Below are 22,301 nucleotides of genomic sequence, written 5' to 3' on the forward strand. Positions count from 1 at the left end.
TGATGAGCTCTTGCCATGTAACCCCTGCGCTCGTCTGCAGCCCCGCCACTCCGTGCCCGAGGAAATGCCCATGAGCTCTCGCCATGTAACCCCTGGGCTCGTCTGCAGCCCCGCCACCCCGTGCCAGAGGAAATGCCCATGAGCTTTCGCAATGTAACCCCTGCGCCCGTCTACAGCACCACCACCCGGTGCCCGAGGCGATGACCTGGGCTACCATCTGGCTCAATATGAACAAGTAACCACTGCCCGTCTCCATTCCAGGCCCCCATTAGCACAGACCGGCAGGAGCGGCGACGGGCAGCAAGACCAGAAGAAGGGCGGCAGGATGTGATGCATGGAGCTGGCAGGACAGGCAGGGACGGGTGCGTCAGGCGGGGCACCGCCTGTAGCGGGAGCCCAGTGATAACTTCACATCTTGGCATTACCCCGCCCACCACCCGAGCGCCTCACCGTCCGGACACGTGAGACAGACTCTCACAAGGCACTCTAGTAGCGCACAACAACCCCATCCCTTGTGCAGGGCAGGATGGTGGGGTGGGGTGGGGCGGCCTGCAGGCTATGTACCTGGACAGAGCCTCCGGCTGCAGGAAAGGTGCAGGGATTAAAGGGGCGTTTCCCACATAAAAGGTCCACAGGGATAGGACGTGATGCCACGCACTGGAAGGGACAATCATAACTAAAGCGGACGAGGCCACGCGAGGCAAGAGATCCCGAACTCAGTGCGGGCAAGTAGGACAGGAAGGCTCTGCATACTCCATAGTGGATAACGCGCCCCAAGGCCACACAAGCGTCCCCCACAACTTACAGTATACATTGGACAGCTTAAGCAGATGTAGGAGTTAAGACCACTGTCCGCCTTTCAAGCTGACAAAACATAGTGCCTACCGACTTATGAAGGATACTGTGTAACACTGCAAGTAAACGATCCAGTCAAGATGGGCCGGTAACAAGGAGGGACTAAGAAGCCTCATTATCAATCAGAAGCAACCGTTTAGCATAAACAATGATGCCAGCCAATCAGAATGATGGGCGGGGCTTAAACTCCACTTCTGAAATCTCCTCAATAACAATAAGCCTCGCAGAGGGACCAGCGCATGTGCGCTGCATCGCAGTTCTGCGAGACCTAAAAAAACGGAGGTACCCGTCACCAGGTGGACACTAACATGGCAGATTTTACGCATGAAAAAGACTAACAAGATCGGAGTAGAACAACCATTGAACAGAACCACCAATAAGTCAGGTGAAATATAATTAGCATCAGAAGCATAAGAAAAGATATCCCTAACAAAGGTCTAGAATTCTATATTCAGGCAGTATTCGCCAACTGCTACACTCCTCCAGCAGGTGACCACATGTCGAGATAATACAGACAGAATCTACTCTGCATATGAACAAGACCAAAAACTTACACTGGATGACCTCAATCATGTTACTTTTCCAAAGAAAAAGAACAGTTTGTTTAAAGGTCAGAAAAAACAAGAGCACCTCTATGATAAACCAAGTAGTGGGAGTAACATAAGGCAAACAGGACAAACACGTGAGGGTGACAGTGTTAACTACCTAGCCAGATCCACCACAAGCGACTACCACTCAGCAATTAAACTTACAAAAAGAAATGATCCACTATATATAATATTTATCTTAATGTGCAGGGCCTCAACTCTCCCTAATAGCGATATTTCACTGGATAAAACATATGAAAGCAGATGTTGTCCTCCTCCAGGAGACTCACTTTGTAGCTACAGGCACAACCAACCAAGAATCTGCGCGTATTGGTTCCTGTCCCAATTTCGTGCCACAAACACTACTAAAACGAAAGGGGTAGTGATTCTATTGCATAGAGGTTTGACATTTCACTTGGAGGGGAAATTGTCCAACAGGTGGGGCTTCTGGTTGGAATTAGAGGTCAGCTTGGTGATCCATTTATTTCACAGATCTCACTCCCAAAAATGATGCAGGTATTCTATGCATATATATTCCTCAAAAATACTGTCCTCTCACCAGCAATCAACAGGTCTCACAAAAGATAATCCAATTCAGATACCCGACCTCATCCACGGGTTGAAGGCAGCAACCGCTTAGATATTTAGTGTTCTCAACATATGGCAGACGAGGATTTCACATGTTTCTGTGATGTACACAGAACCTATTCGAGGATCAATTTTATACTTATCTCGAGACAACTGGCCCCTGAAAATAGGTTCTGACATTGAGACAATAATGCTAATGGAAAACACTCCAACTAGGCTTCACTTAGACACACCAACTGATTTATGCTGAGAACCCTGGAGGCTGAGCAAACTGGGGCTGAGAAAACAAACTGCGGGGACGGCAGACATGTGGCGCCGGGCCTGAGCGGCAGAGCTGGGTGAGCCCGGGGGCGCTGTAAGACTCGTGTGGAGTGGCCCCCTGCTTCAGTTCCGGTGCCTGTGTGGGGGCCCCATTGTGACCATTTTGAGGGCCCATGGAATCGAAGGCGCGGCCAGTGGAGTGTGGGTGAGCCGAGTGCTGCAGCGACGGTGCGCACTGGGCCGGCGAGATATTGGCGGTGGGCGCTTCGCTCTGACCGGTGCCCTGGGCCTCTCGACAAGTGAGCGGAGCGGGGCCCTGAGGAGAAGAATCCACTGAGTGCCGGTAAGAGACAGACTGGTGGCGCTGCGTGCAGTGGATCTTGGCGGACGCGCAGTGGATCGGCGGTGGAGCCTGGGACGGTGCCAGGGGTTCTGCAAGGGATCGTGTGTGGACACGCTGCTACTACGGGCCCTGCCCTGGACCCACAGCCTTGAGACTGCACTGTACTAGTGAGGAGAGTGCAGGGTGGCCCCCTTTTACCCCCGAGCAACCCCTCCTTGGTGCCGACGGAACTCTTGTGGAGGGCCAGACGGGGGCTCTGCCTGGTGAACACTACCGTCACTGGGGACCCGCGTCGCAACGTGGGCCTAGGCGTGGGAGGATCGGATCGCTGGAGACTGGCTGCCATGACGAGAGGCAAAGGAGGAGGGGGCACCGACGCATGGGCCTATTGATAAATTTACAGGGCCTAGCTGAGAGCCGGAGCGACTGGGGGCCAGCAGGAGCCTGGGCCGAACAATGCGGCCTTGATGGCGGCAATCACGCAGTCCCGGGATATGTTGCATGCTGAAATTGGCGCAGTGGGGGGGGATGTTACACTCCTGCGGCAGGATCTGCGGAACTCTGTGTCTCGTATTACGGAGGCGGAGACGAGGCTCTCGGGGGTGGAGGACGATGTCGCGGCCCTGAAACGGCAAGTCGCCAATATGGAGTGTCCAGAAGGGCCTGGCCCTGCGGGCCGAAGACGCAGAGGGACGTGCCCGACACAATAACCAGTGCTTTGTTGGTTTTCCGGAGGGCTGCGAGAAGGGCGACATGGAAAAGTTTCTGACCCAATGGCTGGAGAGCTGGCTCCCCCCGGATCCCCTGTCTCTCTGTTTTGTAGTGGAGCTCACGGGCCCTGATCCAGAAGCCTCCTTTGGGGTCCCGCCCGCGTCTAGTCTTCGCGAAACTGCTGAATTACCATGACCGCGATGTCATCTTGAAACAGGCCAGGGCTAAGGAACCGATCCTATTTGAGAACAGTCGCATTATAGTCTTCCCTGACTACACACGTTTAGTGCAGCAGCAGCGCCAGTCGTTCCAGGCGGCTAAGGCTCGTCTTCGAGACCTTAAACTCCCATATGCTCTTCTGTTTCCCGCCCGATTGAGAGTGGTATTTCAGGCACGCACTCATTTTTTTGATACCCCAGAGGAGGTCTTTAAGGAGACCGATGAGACAGTGAGAGTGCGACCGCACACGCCGCCGGGGCTGGATTCTGACTCTTCGGTGAATGGGGCCCCATCGCAGAATGCCCGGGGATCTCGCCGAGAAGGGAATTGGCGATCCCGGTCGCCCGGGGATCCAGCCGAGAAGGGAACTGGCGATCCCAGTCGCGACAGCGCTCCTCCTCTGGAGGGGCCTCGACCTGGATGCCCCATGCCTCTGGACACTGAGCAGCAAACCTGTAACTTGTGTAATGTGTATGCTTTATGGGGGTTTGCGGACTCCCCTTTGTGGGACATCTGTGGTTCTGTGCTTTAGTTCTTGGCTGCGGGAGGAAAATATGGTGTGGGCCGCTTCCCCCTCCCTTCTCAGGGTTTGGTGGTGGGTGGAGGTGGGCTAAGTTGATATGGGTCGTTGGGTGGGCATTCATTGGCATGGGGGACCTCGGTGCCCACGTTTGGGATGGGGTGCCCACCTTGCCGCGACAGGTACTTCAACTGTTTTGAGGTTTTGAGGGCGGGGGTATGGTGGTTGCTTGTTGGGGGATGGTTTGGTGGGGGTGGGGTTGCACTGCCTCAGGGGTCCTTCTTGTTTAGTTTTTCCTTGTCCATACGTAGGTATGGAAGTGAGATACCTGAAACACCTCTCAGATGACGCATTGCGCTGATAAACCCATGGGGACCCATAGTACCCTGCGTATACTAAGTTGGAATGTCCGTGGGGTATTGGACAAGATTAAGCAGAGAGCGGTGTTGCGACAGGCGAAGCGACTTGGGGTAGACATTCTCCTCCTACAGGAAACCCATTTGATGGGCACTAAAGCCCCGTGTCTGCAGAGATTTGGTTATCAGCAGGTCTATCATGCTGGGTTCCTGAGGGGGTCCAGGGGTGTGGCTATACTCATACACCGTAGAATCCTCTACACTCACACAAAGCTTTGGACGAACACACAAGGGAGGTATCTGGTTGTACAGGGTATGGTGGGGGAAGGTTCCTCTGGTCTTGGGTTGTGTCTATGCCCCTGCCCCCTAGGACGGTATCTGATGAGGGGCGAGATGAATTTTATCTTCCTCTGACAGATGAGGAACTGGGCACCGCCCTGGCGGAATTGAACTCTGGGAAGGCCCCCGGTCCGAATGGCTTCCCCAGTGAATTCTTCAAGAAATACAATACCCAGTTGGCTCCACACTATCGGGCGACATTGGAGGAGGCCAGAGATCAGGGCAGGCTCCCCCCGGATTGGAAGCATGCGGAGGTGGTGGTATTTCACAAACCGGGTCGACCCCCGGAGCGGCACGCCTCCTATCGTCCGATCTCGATCCTCAATGTGGAGGCCAAGGTCCGGGCCAAGGCTTTGGCCAATCGGCTCCTTCCCTATATCTCAGGATTGGTACATCCGGACCAGGCTGGCTTTATGCCGCAGAGGGCGACCAGACACAACATCAGACGGGCGCACGTGGCGATGGAGGCAGTTCAAGGTACTGGGCAGCAAGCTGTGTTGCTCCTGGCTGATATGGACAGGGCATTAGACTCCTTAAGTTGGGTGTACTTGTTTTCACTGCTTCCGCGGCTTAACCTGGGCCCCCGTTTCCTGTCCTACCTGCGCCTTCTGTACACTGACCTGACGGCCTCTGTTCGCGCTGCGGGAGCGGTCTCCTCTACATTTCAGATTCGGCGCGGTACTTCTTTGCCTTGGCTATGGAGCCGTTAGCGGCGTGGGTGCGCATAGATGCACAGATGAGTGTGTTTGAATGGGCGCAGGGCCAGTCAGACAGAATTGCGCTCTACGCAGACGACGTCCTCTTTTTCCTTACGGACCTTCATAGATCGGGACCGCGTCTTCTGAGAATCATGCAGATTTTTGGGGAGTCGTCGGGACTCTATATGAACCCCCGCAAATCCACACGGTGGATGCTGGGTGAGCCGAATCGTGCAGTGGGTGACTGGGCCGCTGCACTTCAGGTAGCAGTGGGAGGACTTAAATACCTGGGGATGTTCCTGTCGGATGTCCCGGCCGTGTCCTGGGAGCGGAATCTGGTGCCGGTCAGGGATTGCGTACGAGCCGACCTAAAAACTGGGTCGCCTATGCCGCTTACCATTTACGGCAGGTCAGCGATTTTTAAAATGGTGGAGCTCCCACGCCTGCTGTATCAACCGCAGCACCACCCGTACCCAATACCCCCGTGGGGGTGGGGGAGAGCGGTTCATGTGGCGTTGCGCACGTGCTTCCTCTCCACCTACTGTGGGGGGTTAGCGACCTCGGATATCCTCTCCTACTATCAAGCCTCCCATTTATTGGTGTTAAACGAGTGGTAGTATGGGGACAGGACTGACCCGGCATATGCCACGGAACAATACTTGATGTTTCAAATACATTACACACCATCCTCTATACGGCATCCCTGCGGAATGCGCTGCCGGCGGTCACCCGGTGGTGTTTCACATCTGGCGACAGGCTTTGCGCCCTATGGGGTGGTGGAACACTCTGACAGAGGAGACCCCTCTGTGGCACAACGGACGGTTTCCGGCCCTGGCGTCGCTGCGCGGCTTTAAGGGGTGGGACAGCATCGGAATCTCGACCTTAGGGGACGTGATGCATGGTACTAAACTTAAATCCTTCCAGGATCTTAGAGACGGTTTGGAGATGCCCAAGTCCCAGTTCTTGAGATACCTTCAATTTCGTCACGCCCTGTCCCCCAGCCTGGAGGGGTTAGAGACTCTCCCAGAGTTTAGCCCACTGGAGGCAAAAGTGTTCATGGGGGATCTGGAGAAGAAGAAAGTATCTCACACATAACTGGTCACGCACAGTTCCCCCACACTACAGAAACGTAGGGAGCCTTGGGACGTGGGTGGGTTAGAGGAGGAAGATTGGAGGGAGGCATTGGCCGCACCCAGGGGTGCCGCCATAGCGATGCTTCTTCGTCTTGTCCAGTTCAAATACCTGCATAGGGTCTACTATACGAGGGTTCGTCTTTGGCAGGCGGGTCTGATTGCTTCGCCAGACTGTCTCCGCTGCCACAGGGAGGAGGGGATGTTTCTACACATCGTCTGGAACTGCGGGGCTCTTGTTCGTTTCTGGAGTCGGGTGCTGGATTGTCTGTCTGAGGTATTGGGGTGGGAGCTCCCCCGCACGCCACAATTTGCCTTACTGCAGGTCATGGATGGGGTGGGGGGCAACATATACAAGAGACATTTGATGTTATTGGGCCTCACGACAGCCAAAAGAGACATAGCTAAAGGGTGGAAGGATCCACGGGCTCCATCGGTGGCTGTATGGAAGAGGGGCCTAGATTTTTACATGGGGTTGGAGCGTCCGATTTTTGTAGCCAGGGGGTGCCCGCGGAAGCACTTTAAAATCTGGAAGCGCTGGCCGGACTACTGGGGGGTGTGGCTGGAGCCCCCAGTAGAGCAAGATGGGCTTCCTTAGGAGGGGTGAGGGGGAGAATGCAGTGGAATGTAAAATATGGAATGGACAGGACAAATGGACTACTTCTATCGTTCTCTTTAAGCTGTATACTGCTTACTATGATGGAATTGGACCGAATGAGGACTGTGCGACCTTTGGGGCGGGGGGGGGGGGGGGGAGATGGGTTGGGGGCTGGGAGTTGGGGGGGGGGGGAGGGGGTTTGGGATGGTGGGGGGGGGGGGAGGGGAAAGGGGGGATGGGTCTCTTTCCTCTTTGCTCCTTTTCCCTTCTCCTGGTTATCTTTGCAAATGTTTGCCTTTACAATGAAAACGTCGATTGCTGCTGATGCGGTTATGTTAATTCCTGCAGTTTTTCCTTGGGTAACAGGGCCCTGCATTACTTGTGCAATCTGACAAAATTTTTTTAAAAAAAGAAGAAACCGAACTGCGCAGTAAATCATTAAAGACGTGATAGAATGTTACTTTATTAAGCATTACATTGGCATAATTATATAAGCAATAATCTGGGACTGTGCAAAAGCAGTTATGGGGGGGGGGGGGGTATATACCACAATCTCAACCTCGAAAGACTGGCTAAAAAGAAAAAACACAGGACCAGCTGTAAGCAGGCTGAGCAATGTCACAAATAGAATAGTTCACCATGTAGAGGGAGGTCTGTTGGGTTAGGGGCAAACTACAGCATCTTCTAGCAAAAGAGGCAGCTAAGATCCTCTACATTGGACAGACCTACTATGAGCGAGGCAATAAGGCTGATATGTTATTAGCATACAAAATTATGAAATGTGGCACTAGGAACATAAAACCAATTCAGGATGGGGGAGGGTATTTAATATGTAGTAACGTAGTTTAGCATTTCTGGTAGAAATTCATCAAATGTGCCATAATGCCCTTAATCTTTTTTATTTTTTTTTAATAATGTAAGTGCCTAAGTGATCACTTCAAATATGTATTGATGTTCCAGTGTATTAGAGGCAGAGGAATCACTTCCTTACCAAAGTTGCACTGTCACCCGTACTGCGTAGTGAGATAGACTATAATATTTCGCAATGCAGTGCAAGTAATGGCACTGCTCATGGTAAGATGCATATTTTTCCTATAATGTTATGCAGATTTTACATTGTGAATTATGCTAAAAAAAAATGTTTTTAAAGAAATCTCTCATTGAGAGTGACAGATTAAGTTCACTTGGTTACATGGGTAATGTGTGGTAGGTAGAGTTTGTGATAAACGATAAATTAAGATGTTAAAAAAGGAAAAGGATCAGCTGCCACATTTGAAGTAATATAATCTAGGAAGAAGAAAGGGGTACAATTTGGAAGATACCACTTGAGCCTGCTGTTCAGATAAGCAGGGTCAGCACTGTTTAAGACTTTGCGGACAAATTAAAGAATTTTGAAAATATCTCTACAACGAGGAGCCAATGTAGGTTCCCAAGATGAAAGACATGGGCCCTTACAAGCAAGACCAGAAAGAAGTCTAATGGCCAAGTTCAGCACAATTTGGAGTCTATCAATTGCATAGTAAGGAATGCTGTAATACAGCCAACTACAGTAATCCAAATGAGAGGCAATCACGCGATGTACGATTGCTTTCCAGGCAAAAATCAAATACCAAGTAAACATTTTGCACAGCACATGTAGCAAACAGAATCAAATAGCAGTGACCATATAGACCCATTTGGTCTTTGAAAGTTTAATGTTGAGGAAAACTGAGATTTCATTTCTGGCCATGTAAATAGAAAGAGTGATGTTCTAAGATCAAATACCAGCAAGCAGAAGGTCAATTTGAAATGTTGTAAGAACTGATGTCACTAAATCATTTTACGAGAGGCACAGCAATAACAAGCATTTGCAATGCAATAGGTCTCGCATTAGGAAAGTTTGAGCTATTGGTCTTGTAAATGACAATTTTTTTTATTTATGTGTTGGTTTTGAAAATAGCTAAATTAATAGCTTTGTCATTTACAATGCCAATAGTTATAACTTTCGCAAATGTGACACCTATAGCATTTGTAATGCAAAATGTTTGTATTTACGTGACTTAGATGTATTGATATTACAAATAACAATGTGTTTTTTTTAATCATTAATACTTAAAGTGATTGTAATTTATAATGGCAGTAGCTTAAACTTTTGTAAATAACTTTTGTGAAGATTATGTTCAGTGTATTTTATTGTGACGAAAATCCAAGAACAGAATTGAAATATTAACATCTTTTTGTGACATTTGTAATAAAGCTTGAAACATTGAGAGAACATATTTGAACCAGTGATGCTGTGGTGGTGCTTAGTGATGCTGTGGTGGTGCTTAGTGATGCTGTGGTGGTGCTTAGTGATGCTGTGGTGGTGCTTAGTGATGCTGTGGTTGCGCCGAGTGATGCTGTGGTTGCGCCGAGTGATGCTGTGGTTGCGCCGAGTGATGCTGTGGTTGCGCCGAGTGATGCTGTGGTTGCGCCGAGTGATGCTGTGGTTGCGCCGAGTGATGCTGTGGTTGCGCCGAGTTATGCTGTGGTTGCGCCGAGTGATGCTATGGTTCCGCCGAGTGATACTGTGGTTGCGCTGAGTGATACTGTGGTGGTGCACAGTGGTGCTGTGGTAGTGCACAGTGGTGCTGTGGTAGTGCACAGTGGTGCTGTGGTGGTGCGCTGTGGTGGTGCAGAGTGGTGCTGTGGTGGTGCAGAGTGGTGCAGAGTGGTGCTGAATCATGCTGTGGTGGCGCTGAGTGATGCTGGGGTAGCGCTGAGTGATGATGTGGTGATGCCGAGTGATGATGTGGTGATGCCGAGTGATGATGTGGTGATGCCGAGTGATGATGTGGTGATGCCGAGTGATGATGTGGTGATGCCGAGTGATGATGTGGTGATGCCGAGTGATGATGTGGTGATGCCGAGTGATGATGTGGTGATGCCGAGTGATGATGTGGTGATGCCGAGTGATGATGTGCTGATGCCGAGTGATGATGTGCTGATGCCGAGTGATGATGTGCTGATGCCGAGTGATGATGTGCTGATGCCGAGTGATGATGTGGTGATGCCGAGTGATGATGTGGTGATGCCGAGTGATGATGTGGTGATGCCGAGTGATGATGTGGTGATGCCGAGTGATGATGTGGTGATGCCGAGTGATGATGTGGTGATGCCGAGTGATGATGTGGTGATGCCGAGTGATGATGTGGTGATGCCGAGTGATGATGTGGTGATGCCGAGTGATGATGTGGTGGCGCCGAGTGGTGCTGGGGTGGCGCCGAGTGGTGCTGGGGTGGCGCCGAGTGGTGCTGGGGTGGTGCCAAGTGGTGCTGGGGTGGTGCCGAGTGGTGCTGGGGTGGCGCCGAGTGGTGCTGGGGTGGCGCCGAGTGATGCTGGGGTGGCGCCGAGTGATGCTGGGGTGGCGCCGAGTGATGTGTGGTGGTGCTGCTGAGTGATGCTGGGGTAGCGCTGAGTGATGATGTGGTGATGCAGAGGGCAGAAAGGCACAAAAACAGAGTCTAAACAGAGGGCACAAAGACGAGTCTAACAGAGGGCATAAGGATGTGGCCAGCCTTGATTATTAAAAGTGATGACAGTGAATTTAAATTGGCTGAAAGAAACAAAAGTGAAATGAATAACCAAATTTAAACTACTCCTCAGGCACTTCAAGTGCAACTATTCTCAATAGAATCATATGTAGTTGATCTTGCACCTATTAATAGCAACGCTGGCAAACGCTCCAGGTATAGAGAGCCACAGGGTATAAAGACACACCCAAACATAATGCTTGTAGTGATATGACCTTTTCATTTACCAATTGCCGTTTTGGAAACTGCATCATTCGTGCTTTTCACGTCTAGGGGGTAACACTCAATTATTTAAAGAAACTCCTAATGCACTGCACAGTGGTGTCACGAAAACGAATGTCCCCGCCACGGCAGATTGCGAAAAAGCCCCCCGCCTCCCACCCCCTCATATCTTCCAGCTCTTTATTGGCCTTGGGCTGAATGGGGGCCCTCAGGTTGGAGGTGCTGCAAAAGGGTCACACCGATAACACAACTTGGGTTGACTGCTCTGAGGCGAGAAAGGTTGTGATGGTGCACGGCACAGCGATTAGCATAGCACGGCACACTGCACAGTGGTGAGCTTGGCTAGAGTGAGGTGCATAATGACGACCATGGCTATACCGTGCTGCACAGTGAGAAGGGCACCGAACAGGCAAGGCGCTATTTGTGCAAACTAATGAACAGCGCTAGGCTCGGGAGCTATACTTCGTGATGGTGGTGCATTAAATGCCCGTCCGGCATTAAAATGAAAAACAACGGAAAAGATACGCTTGTTTGTGCGCATTGAAGGAAACCCGTCGGGCATTAAAATGAAACCGCCGGAGAACAAAGAGCTGTGAAAGCTAACACTTATTAGCTCGAAACATATAAATGAAAACTAAACAATTTATTAAGTATACGTTTGTGTGTGCACATTTAAAGGAAAACCGACGAAAACAAAGCGCCGTGAAGTTCCATTTCACATTTAAAGGAAACCGAAGCAAAGCACTGTGAAGTTCCAAAGCTAAACAACTTAATAATAAGGATAAGTTTGTGTGTGCACATTTAAAGGAAAACAAAGCACGTGAAGTAAAGCTAACAGCAAACGAAAGGGCTAGTTGAAGCTGCCATGATAACAAACGCATGCAATGTCTTAAAAAACAAGCGGCACTGAAGGAAGTGTGAAGAGGGGGGGAGGAAATGCGAGACACGGCCTGGCTGCCGTGAAGCAGTGGGCGGGGGAGCGGATCCCTTTGAAGCGAGCTAAGCTCTTGGAGGCAGGAGGCTCGGGCAAACGCGTTCACCACATGCACTCGATGAAATCCGCGATGGTTTCAGAGCTTGGTTTAGCCTCTATATCTCTAGCCAGCAATGCGCAAGCGCATTGGCAGGCGAGACCTAAAAATTTAAATGGAAGCAAGATGGGGGGGGGGGAGGGGGGTGTAGTGAAGCAACACATAGTGTGGAGGGGGCAACATAGGGAGGGCTGGAGATACAAACCCAACACAGGGATGGCAGAGGGGACACGAAGCCAACACAGGGGAGGTCAGGAGCGGCATATGCAATATGGAGACGCACACAGGTGAGTGCATCAGGGAGGGGCGGGAAGAAGCACTCGAGGAAAGGTAGCAGCATGAGTGGGGAGGTAGGTACACAAGGAAGACGGCTCAAAAACAAATACTTTCTCTGCGAGTGCTTACACAAAAAGGAAAAACATGGAGTGCCCTGACATCAAGCACAGACACGAGGCAAATATAAACATGGGAAAGACGCAAAGCTCCATCGGAGTAACAAACACAAAATTGACATGCTCAGATACAAATAAGAAGCAAGTAAATGAAACTGACAAAGAAGGCCCACCGTTGGTAAGAAACGGATGGGCTCCAAGCCCCTCTATGTTCATGGTAGGCCACAACATGCCTTGCAACATACAGTGCATGTGCTGTAGGCCTAACCTAACGTGACCTGATAAACCAACAAATAAAAGCAAATACATTACCAATAAGTGTTTGAAAGCATAACAAAAAGTGCAAAACTCAAAAAACTAACAAAAATGTATTCGAAAAGAATGAAATCCATGGAAGAATTTACAATCTGGAACCTCTGCCCTGCAAAGATCTAGTTAGCTCCCAATGTATTTTCTGAAAACGAGCCTCAACAGATTATGCCTTGCAAGGAAACGAAAGGAAGCAGGACTTAATTGAAAAGGCTTTCCAAAGGCTTTGGCCAAAAGAGTTTTTCGCAAGTGGAGTATCCAGCAGGAAAATATATATACTGCTTAATAAGCAACTACCTCCTAAAACCTTGAGGTATACTAGGCATACAAAGGATTATCTATCTAACTGCTTTAAATATTATTGCAGGATGCCTTGCAGGCTGATTCAGATACGCAGCGAAGCTCCCAGAGCACAAGAGATGATAAAATGTGTTGATGCCACTCAGAGGTCTGGCACCTAGATTCGGGAATAGTGTGAGGAAACCTGCCGCAGCACAGCATTACTCCCATTAATATGAGGAAAAACAAATGCCTGACTGAACGTGATGATTTCTTATGAGGGAATAAAGTTCTTGGTGAGCATGGGCAATCAAAGGTTTTACTGTACTAACTTGTGTTTGTCCCAAGAAATGTAGTTTAAATGGCTAATAGGGAATACATGACAAATCCTAACAGCTTTACTGAGCAAACCAGCAAACGTGACTACAAGGTGCACCACAGTGTATACAGCAAGGTTTGTACCACAAACGTCTGAATACAGGGAGCAAAGAGCAAATATGTAGCCTTTTTTCAAATGTACATTTTGATGAAATGCCGACATACACTATTCTGTGTGCTAGAGACAGCCATCCATTTCAATATCAGCCAAGTACATCGCATTAAAAATACTACTTATTATTATCTGCGTAGACATGGAAAGAGATGCACCATACCCCAATTATTTACCCAAGCAATTTCACAAAGATTGAGCGAAATTCCCAAAGGGCACATCACAATGTGCAGTATAAATACCAACAGGCAATACAAGAGCATGGGAATAGGTGAGGATCCGGATAACTCCACCTTAACAAAAGTGTCTAACTTGAGAAGATGCACCTGAACTACATCACAACCATCAGCCAACTTTTCAGGAGCATGGACAAGATGGGAAGAGTGCCTCAACTGCCCTTTATCAAATGTCACTCAGAAATCCAAAAAGATAAGGAGTCGGGTGACACTACTCACAACTCTGTTGAGAGCGCTGTCACAAAAATAAAAGATGGCAGACTTATTGCTACAGCTAAAAGCCCAACTGGTACAAACGTAGAAGATTTTTTCCCCACATGTTAGTTTAAGGGCACCATATCAGTGGCATTAGTCAACTAATAAAGTAAAGGCAAACCAGTATGTAAGTGAGAATGAATTCTTCAAATATACAGTCCCTTTTCTTTAAAAAAAAAAAGTGAATTCTGACATATATATATATATATATATTAAATAAAATAGCCCTTTTAAATTGCATTTCCGGACGGGTGTCCTAAATCAGCAACAGCATTCAAAATAACACCGAGTTGGACACGTAATCAAAGAAAGAAGACCTTGAAACAATACCGGACTACATATTTAAAAGGTCTAGAATTGATGTGCAACCACAAGCCCCACAACGCATTTCGAAACGGAAGTTATTCCTCAAATAAAGGCCACTGGAGGCGAACGAAATGGATGCTGTAACATCGAACTGTGGAGTTGCGTGGAACAGGTCAGAGAGCGAGGCTTACCCTTTGAGAAAGTTCCAGGAGGAACGAAACATGTCAGGACTCAGCCTCAAAGTCGCTTGTTTTTCTATTAATAAAGCAGCCTTTTAAAAGAGTTTTCCAAGGTGTGGCCAACTTTCTTCCCTCGGAGAAAAACTGTTCTAATATATATATATATATATATATATATATATATATATATATATATATATATATATATCGAATTCGCCCAACACTCCACCTTTCGGGAAAATAAGACGAAGCGTACCCAATATTCCAGTGCTTAATATATATATATATATATATATATATATATATATATATATATATACACACACACACACACACACACACACACACGAAAATTACTCTGTGCTATGTAAGTATTCACAATAGATGTTAAGCAAAATAGAAAAGGGTAAAAAGATCCTTGGTAGTTGTTGAGATCGTACTTGAAGTAAAAGATCAATAATATATATTGGGAAAAAGTATTGTAAAGGTACAGATTTTAATGCATAGAAAAAAGATTGACAAAGTCTAAGTCTTCATTTCATGATATTCGACTGCCACAGACAATGAGCACTCCATGTTTTTACCATACCATAATGTTTACTGATATGTAGACGAGAAGATTAATAAATGGAAGACTGGAAAGTGGTGTCACTTTACTAGGATAGTCTACGGCCTTGGTGGAAGTAATAAATATGCATTCTTGAAGTAACAGGTCTAGGTCTCAGAATGTTGTTTTGTGGCTTTTTTATTTTTGAATTATATCAAAATGAAAATATTATTTCAACCAAAATTATAAAATGGCTACTATGAAGACAGCCTGACCACCGAGTGAAACCTAGATCTAGATACTTGAAGGTTTTCTTTAGTAAATGTAGGCCTTCAACACAGTCTGCCACCACACCCTCTGCACACGCCTCCATGACGCAGGGATTCGAGACAAAGCCCAGGACTGGACTACCTCATTCCTCACCGGCAGAACCCAGAGTGTCCGCCTCCCCCATTCCGTTCCAAAGACACCAAGATCATCTGCGGCGTACCCAAAGGATCGTCCTTCAGCCCAACACTCTTCAACGTCTACATGGCACCGCTCACCAACATAGTTCGATCGCACGACCTCAACATCATCTCATACACCGATGACACTCAGCTGATACTCTCCTTCACCAGGGCCCTCACCACCACCAAATCCAGCCTCCACGCAGGAATAAGGGCCATTGCCGAATGAATGATGAACAGCCGCCTTAAACTAAACTCGGACAAGATGGAGGTCCTCATCATCGGATCCACTCCCTCCACCTGGGACGACTCATGGTGGCCGGCCGCACTGGGAGCCGCACCGACTCCCACCGACCACGCACACAATCTGGGGGTCATCCTGGACTCATCGTTGAATAAGACCCAGAAAGTAAACAGAGAATTTGTGAACACTCGCCAGTCTATTAATTTCAATAATTTGGAAACCAAAGGCTTAATAAACAGAAGGGGGACTTCATCAACAATTGTAGGGTAATCTGTATAATTATAATACAACATATTTCATAGTCTGAGTAACACCCTCAATGGAAGAACAAAAATGTTAAATAATGGAAGAAAAGGCAGGACACTGCTAACAAACAAACTCCCTTTTACCATATACATGCCTAGCCTGACTGCCCGAGACATACCAGAAAGAAAATAATTAAATTAGGACAGTATAATGTCATTTAGCCAGCGATACATTGAAAAGCTCCTGCAAAATTCAACAAAGAGTGGTCCAAACCACCCCAATCAGGCATAAATTACCAAAAACCTATAAAAGGATTGAAAAACAACTTGAAGGTCATCGAGAATTTACTATCATTGTAAGCCTAGAATTGTGCTCTGTGTGCGCCAATGTATTTGAAAGAACAGGGTTTAAATCTGCTTTTGAATTCACAAGTCTGTTTGCTGCCCCAGAGGCTCTCTTGTTTTTTGTGGGGTTTTTTTCTTAATAAAACAGAGGTAACAGCAGCTCACTTCAACTCAGTCCCAATAACTGGGGAAGGTATTAATTGCTCCTGCAAAAGCAGGGGCGACAAAAGGAAATAACCGCATTTTTAAAAATCTTTGCTGGACAGCCATACAAGTGGGTAGAGGAGAAGGTCCAGAGTCATTGCAATTTTTGATACTAGTCATCAAATCTGTATTGGTGATTTGTGCATACTAAGAAAAAAAGTGAAATGTGTTCATCAACTTAATAAAAAATTTAATAGTAAAATGATAATTGGTGGTTTACAAAGAAATGTTAACATCCAATTGCAATATAAAAAGGATCCAAGTTTCAGAAACTCTTATCCCAAATATTCACCCTGCAACGTACCATAGCAACATGTAGGTCGAGTCATTTTGGCTCACTCACAAGTCAATACCGGCAAACAAAGAATGCATTTTCAAATTATCTTCCTATGTAAGTTGAGATGAAGGAAACATTGGCTCAGCTGCCTAGGTAGAGAATTTCCCAACCAGATTGTAGAGTCAGTACAACAGCTGGACACCAATGTTAAATAGCAAATAGGGACAAATAGGAGTCATGAAAGAGCCAAGTTATGAGATTTACTGATAAAAAACAACCCACTTTAAGCATAAAACACATATTGTTCCATACAGGCATAACCAATGTATACCTTTTCAAAGATATCAATACCACTTTAATTCTTAGAAAAAGTGGTGGACCGGGAAATCTAAAGTCGTAGTCATAGAAAAATCAAAAAGATTAGGTCAGTCAAACTCACATTGAGAACATCAAAGATGGAGTTTTACACAACAAAGGGAGGTGCCACTGTATACTCACTGAGCTTGATTTTCTACTGCCAATCACCAAGGACACATTTTTACAGTGCCATTAGGCAGGATTTTCTTCTGCAGTAGGGCATCAGAAATGCACCAACAGACACCACACGCTGGGCATGAGGAACCCAATGATGTAAGTAAATAAATATATATAAACAATTTAAGAGAGTAATCTATGCCTTATTGCGGGAATTAACTATGGCCCGTTTGCAAATTAAAAATGAAGTGATAACCGGTCATAGTTTCTCTGAACACTCCTGTATAACAATAAAAGGGCATGAATCTCTTCACCATCTAGGATATTCAATGCAAGAACATCACTCCAGTTACTGGCAGAGTTAATTTCTGGAAATGGTTGAGTTTTTCAGGAATACTAACCCCCGGCTCTACTAGGGACACTTTACCTAGGATTCAAATAAGGAAGTGTTGGAAGGTACATAATATCTTGAATAGACTGCCAAATATATATTTTTAACAGCTAAATGTATGAACTCTTAGCACCATTTAACAATGTGACTCAAGCTTAATATTTGCTGTTGGTCTGTTACGCGACTTAAGGTTGGTAAACATCTGCTTAAATGCTACTCTTATTTAATTTCTTCGTTGCCTACATGACAACTGTATTACTTTGATGCCTAGTATCATTGAAGTTACCCGAGAATACCTTTTGCAAACAATGCTGGCTTTTGCTGAGTCCTCATTCGAACAATTTTAGCAAAGGCATGATCCAGCCACAGGCTTAACTGAAAGTCTTCAGCATTTACATCAACTGAGATGTCTAATTTATTACAGTTTTTGCTGCCATAATAATGTTACTAATCATACACTGTCTTGTTCCACTACCTTAGTCTGAAAATAGACGTCACTAGCATAAGTGCTCAACGCCCACTAAGACCATTTAGAACATAATTCAAATAGCTGCCGTTGCATTAAAAGATGGCCAACATCAGAGTATTACTGGGACTAGAATATTGCTGTGTAAAACAGTAAATACAAGACTGCCTGTATGACATGCTACAAGAATTAGACGGATAGTAAGGTAAGACCTCACTACTCCCACTTTCTGTACTGAATAAAGGTTATGATGGCAAGCACAACATCAAACCTCATAGAAAAGACAACCAACGATATCAGTTGTTACCCACCAGAAGCAATTCTGGCAGGTAAATGAGGTGTTACTTGTCCCTGGACGGCAGTAAACACTATCAAGACTATTTTGTGTAATGCCTTACATCCCAAAACAAGAAATACAATTTCAATACTTAAGAAATGCTTCTTCCTAAAGCATTCACTGCAAAACGACTCTTTCAGCTGGTTTCCTAATACTACTTCCCTATCAGAAGTAAAATCACATTTGCTTGTACAACCGTAAATACTACTGATACATGCACTTACCTAGATCAGTTTTTAGGCTGATTTCAGATGGGGGCTCCGATTCCAAGGGAACATTGATAAGCGTGTAACAAACATTTTCTGCTGCAGTCATGATGGTGGTTTTCTATTTAACTTAAATAACGGCTTTTAATTTGGAGTCAGATGGCTGAAAAAAAAATAGATGAAAATAAAAATAAATCAAGAACACTTTCCTCATAACAAAGAAAAAAGTAGCTAACAGCAGCTACACTTAAAAACAATATTAGGTTCTAATATTCAAAATTAAGAATTATATTGTGAATAGATTGGAACGATTCAGCAAAACAGCTAGCGCAAATGCAACATAAATCGAAGGACCACTGCAGCTTTTGAGAACATTGAGCTATAGGGATTTAGGTGCAATCAGTTGTGCATTTAGTGAACTGAACAACGAAAAGAGTCCTAGGCAGGAGCTGCACAGAAAACAGAGCCTGTTGAGTGGAGTTAATTCAAATCAAATGAACTTTATTCGGTTTCACTACAGTAAACCATAAAAGTTACAAAAAAAGTCCAAAATACAGTAAAACATGATTACAATGGAGTAGTTTACAAGATAAAATACATTTTTTTTAAAGTTTTTAAAGATAACCCATACCTTCCCCTCCTAATGTAGTCAAAAACAATAAATAGAGCTAAAAACCAACCTGGCCACAACCCCCTGAGTTTAGTGTTCACCTGATACGGGTAGGCTTATCCACCTGGGCCTGAAAAATCCTTAAAAAGATCCTCCATTTTACTTAAGAATTTAGACAGGCCCTAGTTCTTACAGTGGATTTTAAATAGCCAACAATAAAATATATACAGTACTCCTTGAGCAATTTATTTATTTATTTTATTTAAGTGCTTGTATAGCGCAGGAATCGACCCTCGAAGGGGTATCTCCGCGCTTGCTTCGCCAGATGTGCATAAAAACAGAGCTTTAGGAAGGCATAAGAAACTATGCTGTCAGGAACAGGTGTGTCTTGAGTGTTCTCCTAAATTTAATATAATCGGTAGTTTGTCTCAGTCCAGGGGGAAGTTTATTCCAAAGGGTAGGGCCCATATAAGATAGGGCTCGCCCACCCTGCCGTACCTTTTTAACCTGCGGGATCTGTAGCAATAGTTGGCCGCTGGAACGAATACGACGTTCCGGGTTATAGATGTTACATTTTTCAGTCAGATATTGAAGGCCTGAGCCAAACAAACTTTTGTGTATGACACAGCAGATCTTAAACTTAACCAGTTGACGAATGGGCAGCCAATGGAGTCTTTCAAGGAGGGGGCGAGAAGGCGTTCTAGGTGGGACATTTAAGACCAATCTCGCTGCGGTGTTCTGGGCCACTTGCAGTCTGTTGAGTACCTCTTCATTAGCAGACAAGAAGAGGCCATTACAGTAATCTAGCCGGCTGACTACAAGGGCCTGGACAAGGGTCTTTCTAAAAATGTCCGACAAGTATGGAAATACACGCCTCAGAAGTCCTATCATCCGAAAACAGGACCCTGCCACCTGGTTTGCATGCTCTTTTAACAGTAATCCCTGGTCCAACCGTACACCTACATTCTTCACTGTCTGTTTAGGGCAGGGAACAGGTCCCAGATCGGGTGGCCACCAATTGTAAATACAAGAAAGCAGGGCAAGCCTGGGTAAAATTCAACCTCTTTAGGATAGGAACTAAAAAATGTCTGCGAGGAATTACAAAAAAGGTACAGAAGAGTACGAAGTGTAATAAGTCCTGTGGAGATTTATCATCGCAGCCAAAGGGTGCCAACTGTTGTCCTCTACTGCACCCTCTTAGCCTGGTAAGCAAGAGGTGGAAAAGATTCATACAAAACCTAGTCAGTAAAAGCTGCTCGTAAGTAGATAAAGACCCCACGAGGTATGGTTCAGTAGATGGGGTTGTTTTGAGCGTTAAATAAAATCGAACACTAGGTTTCTGTAAATCCCGCTCATCTCTTTCCAATTTTCTTAATGTGAGAAAGGAAACCCTGATTGTATCCACATCCTTCTTTACAATAGTTTCGGGATTAGAGTATAAATCACCACGTCCTAACCCTTCAAGGCAGTTTTTAATATATTTGTGCCAGGGAATTCGGGACCCATTATCAAGCACCATACACTCTTAAAATCTCATGGTTAAGCGTTAATGCCTCATTCAGCCAAAACACAAGAGGGCGTAATGCCAGGATGTCACTTAGATAGGGGACCCCTAGTTCTTCACGGGCCACCAGATTAGACAAACCACGCGGAACACACAACAGGCGCTCCAAAAAGGTATTCTCGGCCACCTGGAGAGAATCCACTAAGATACGTCCCCAGATTTCGCGACCCTAACTGGCTGTAGCCACACTTTTCGCTTGGTACATTTTTTAAATGGCTGCAATTGGTCAATTCCCTAGTTTGGAAGCAAAATTAAATATGGCATTCCCCCGGGCCAAATCCCACTTTTTCCTACTTACTTGAGGCCCCCATTTTAACCTGTCATCGATGAGGACCCCAAGGTAGAAAAATACGTTAGTGCGAGGTACTATAGCAGGTCCAACCCTAAATTGAAAACTTTATTTTGGGCGAGACCCCTCTGCATAACATAAGATTTCTAATTATTAACAGATAGATCCCTGTCCAACATAAAGTTAAAAAAAGCGTCTAACAAGGACTGCAGGCCTCTAGCAGTCCACGATAAAAGCACTGTGTCGTCCGTATATAAGAGGACGGGAAGACCTTGACGCCCTACATGCGGATAATCTACCCCCGTGGCTCTTAACACTATCAATATCATTGATGTAGAAATTAAACTAGAACGGGGCCAGGATACATCCTTGCCTTACTCCCCTCCTGATACTAAAATCCTGTGAAACCCAGGGATCCTGGGAGAATCTAACATTGGCCTTAGTCTTCCTATGTAGATCTTCGAAAAAGTTAACAATATTGATCTCTACCCTCATAGACCTCATGGACTGCCACAGTTTATCCCTGTTCACACAATCAAATGCGGAGGACAGATCCATTAAGGCTAAGTAGACAGTGCCTCGGCGCGCCACAGTATATTTGCTTAAAACCATCATTAAATTGAGCGATTGGGCCATAGTTGACCGTCCAGGTCGAAATCCAAACTGGATATCTGACAAGATCTTATGATCTGCAGCCCAGATGGAGTCTCTTTCTAAAAGTACACGACCCACCACCTTAACCACCGAATCAAGGAGAGAGATTGGCCTGTAGAAGTAATTGCTATTTAGATCACCCTTCTTGAAGATGGGGACTTTAGTGGAAGTTGCCCAAGAATCTGGACAACCACTCCGGGCTGCTGCGTTGAACACAGCCACAAGAACCAGAGCCCAGAAGAGCGGGTCAGACTTAAAAAGGTCGGGGGAATAACATCTGGTCCTGGAGCTTTATTGGCGGTTAACCCTACAATACCAGTCTCGACCTCACCCTGTTCAAAAACCATTACAGATTAGTCGCAATCATGGCCTGCCAGGCAGGTTTGCTCCGCTGGGCTTTCAAACATCGTTTTAAAATGGAGCACCCATTCCTCCTCTGTGATGTGCGAATCTAAAGCCCCCTCTATGTCACACTCAAAGAGTGGTCTATTAACGATGTGCCAAAACCTGGAGCTATTCTTAAGAGTACTCGACTCAACTAACT

At 46.3% G+C, this 22,301-nt stretch overlaps 1 protein-coding gene across 1 annotated transcript in view; it reads right to left on the reverse strand.

Moving 5' to 3' along the window:
* COPB1 (coat protein complex I subunit beta 1) overlaps positions 1-22,301 on the reverse strand; it is a 212,668-nt gene that overhangs the window by 188,146 nt on the left and 2,221 nt on the right. Inside the window, exon 2 of the mRNA XM_086949640.1 lies at positions 18,659-18,803. Coding sequence (XP_086805766.1) covers positions 18,659-18,749 — 91 coding nt within the window. The 5' untranslated portion in view covers positions 18,750-18,803. The remainder of the gene's footprint in view (positions 1-18,658; positions 18,804-22,301) is intronic.

This window comes from Lissotriton vulgaris, unplaced genomic scaffold (assembly GCF_964263255.1).
Source record: "Lissotriton vulgaris unplaced genomic scaffold, aLisVul1.2 SCAFFOLD_2515, whole genome shotgun sequence".
NCBI lineage: Eukaryota > Metazoa > Chordata > Amphibia > Caudata > Salamandridae > Lissotriton > Lissotriton vulgaris.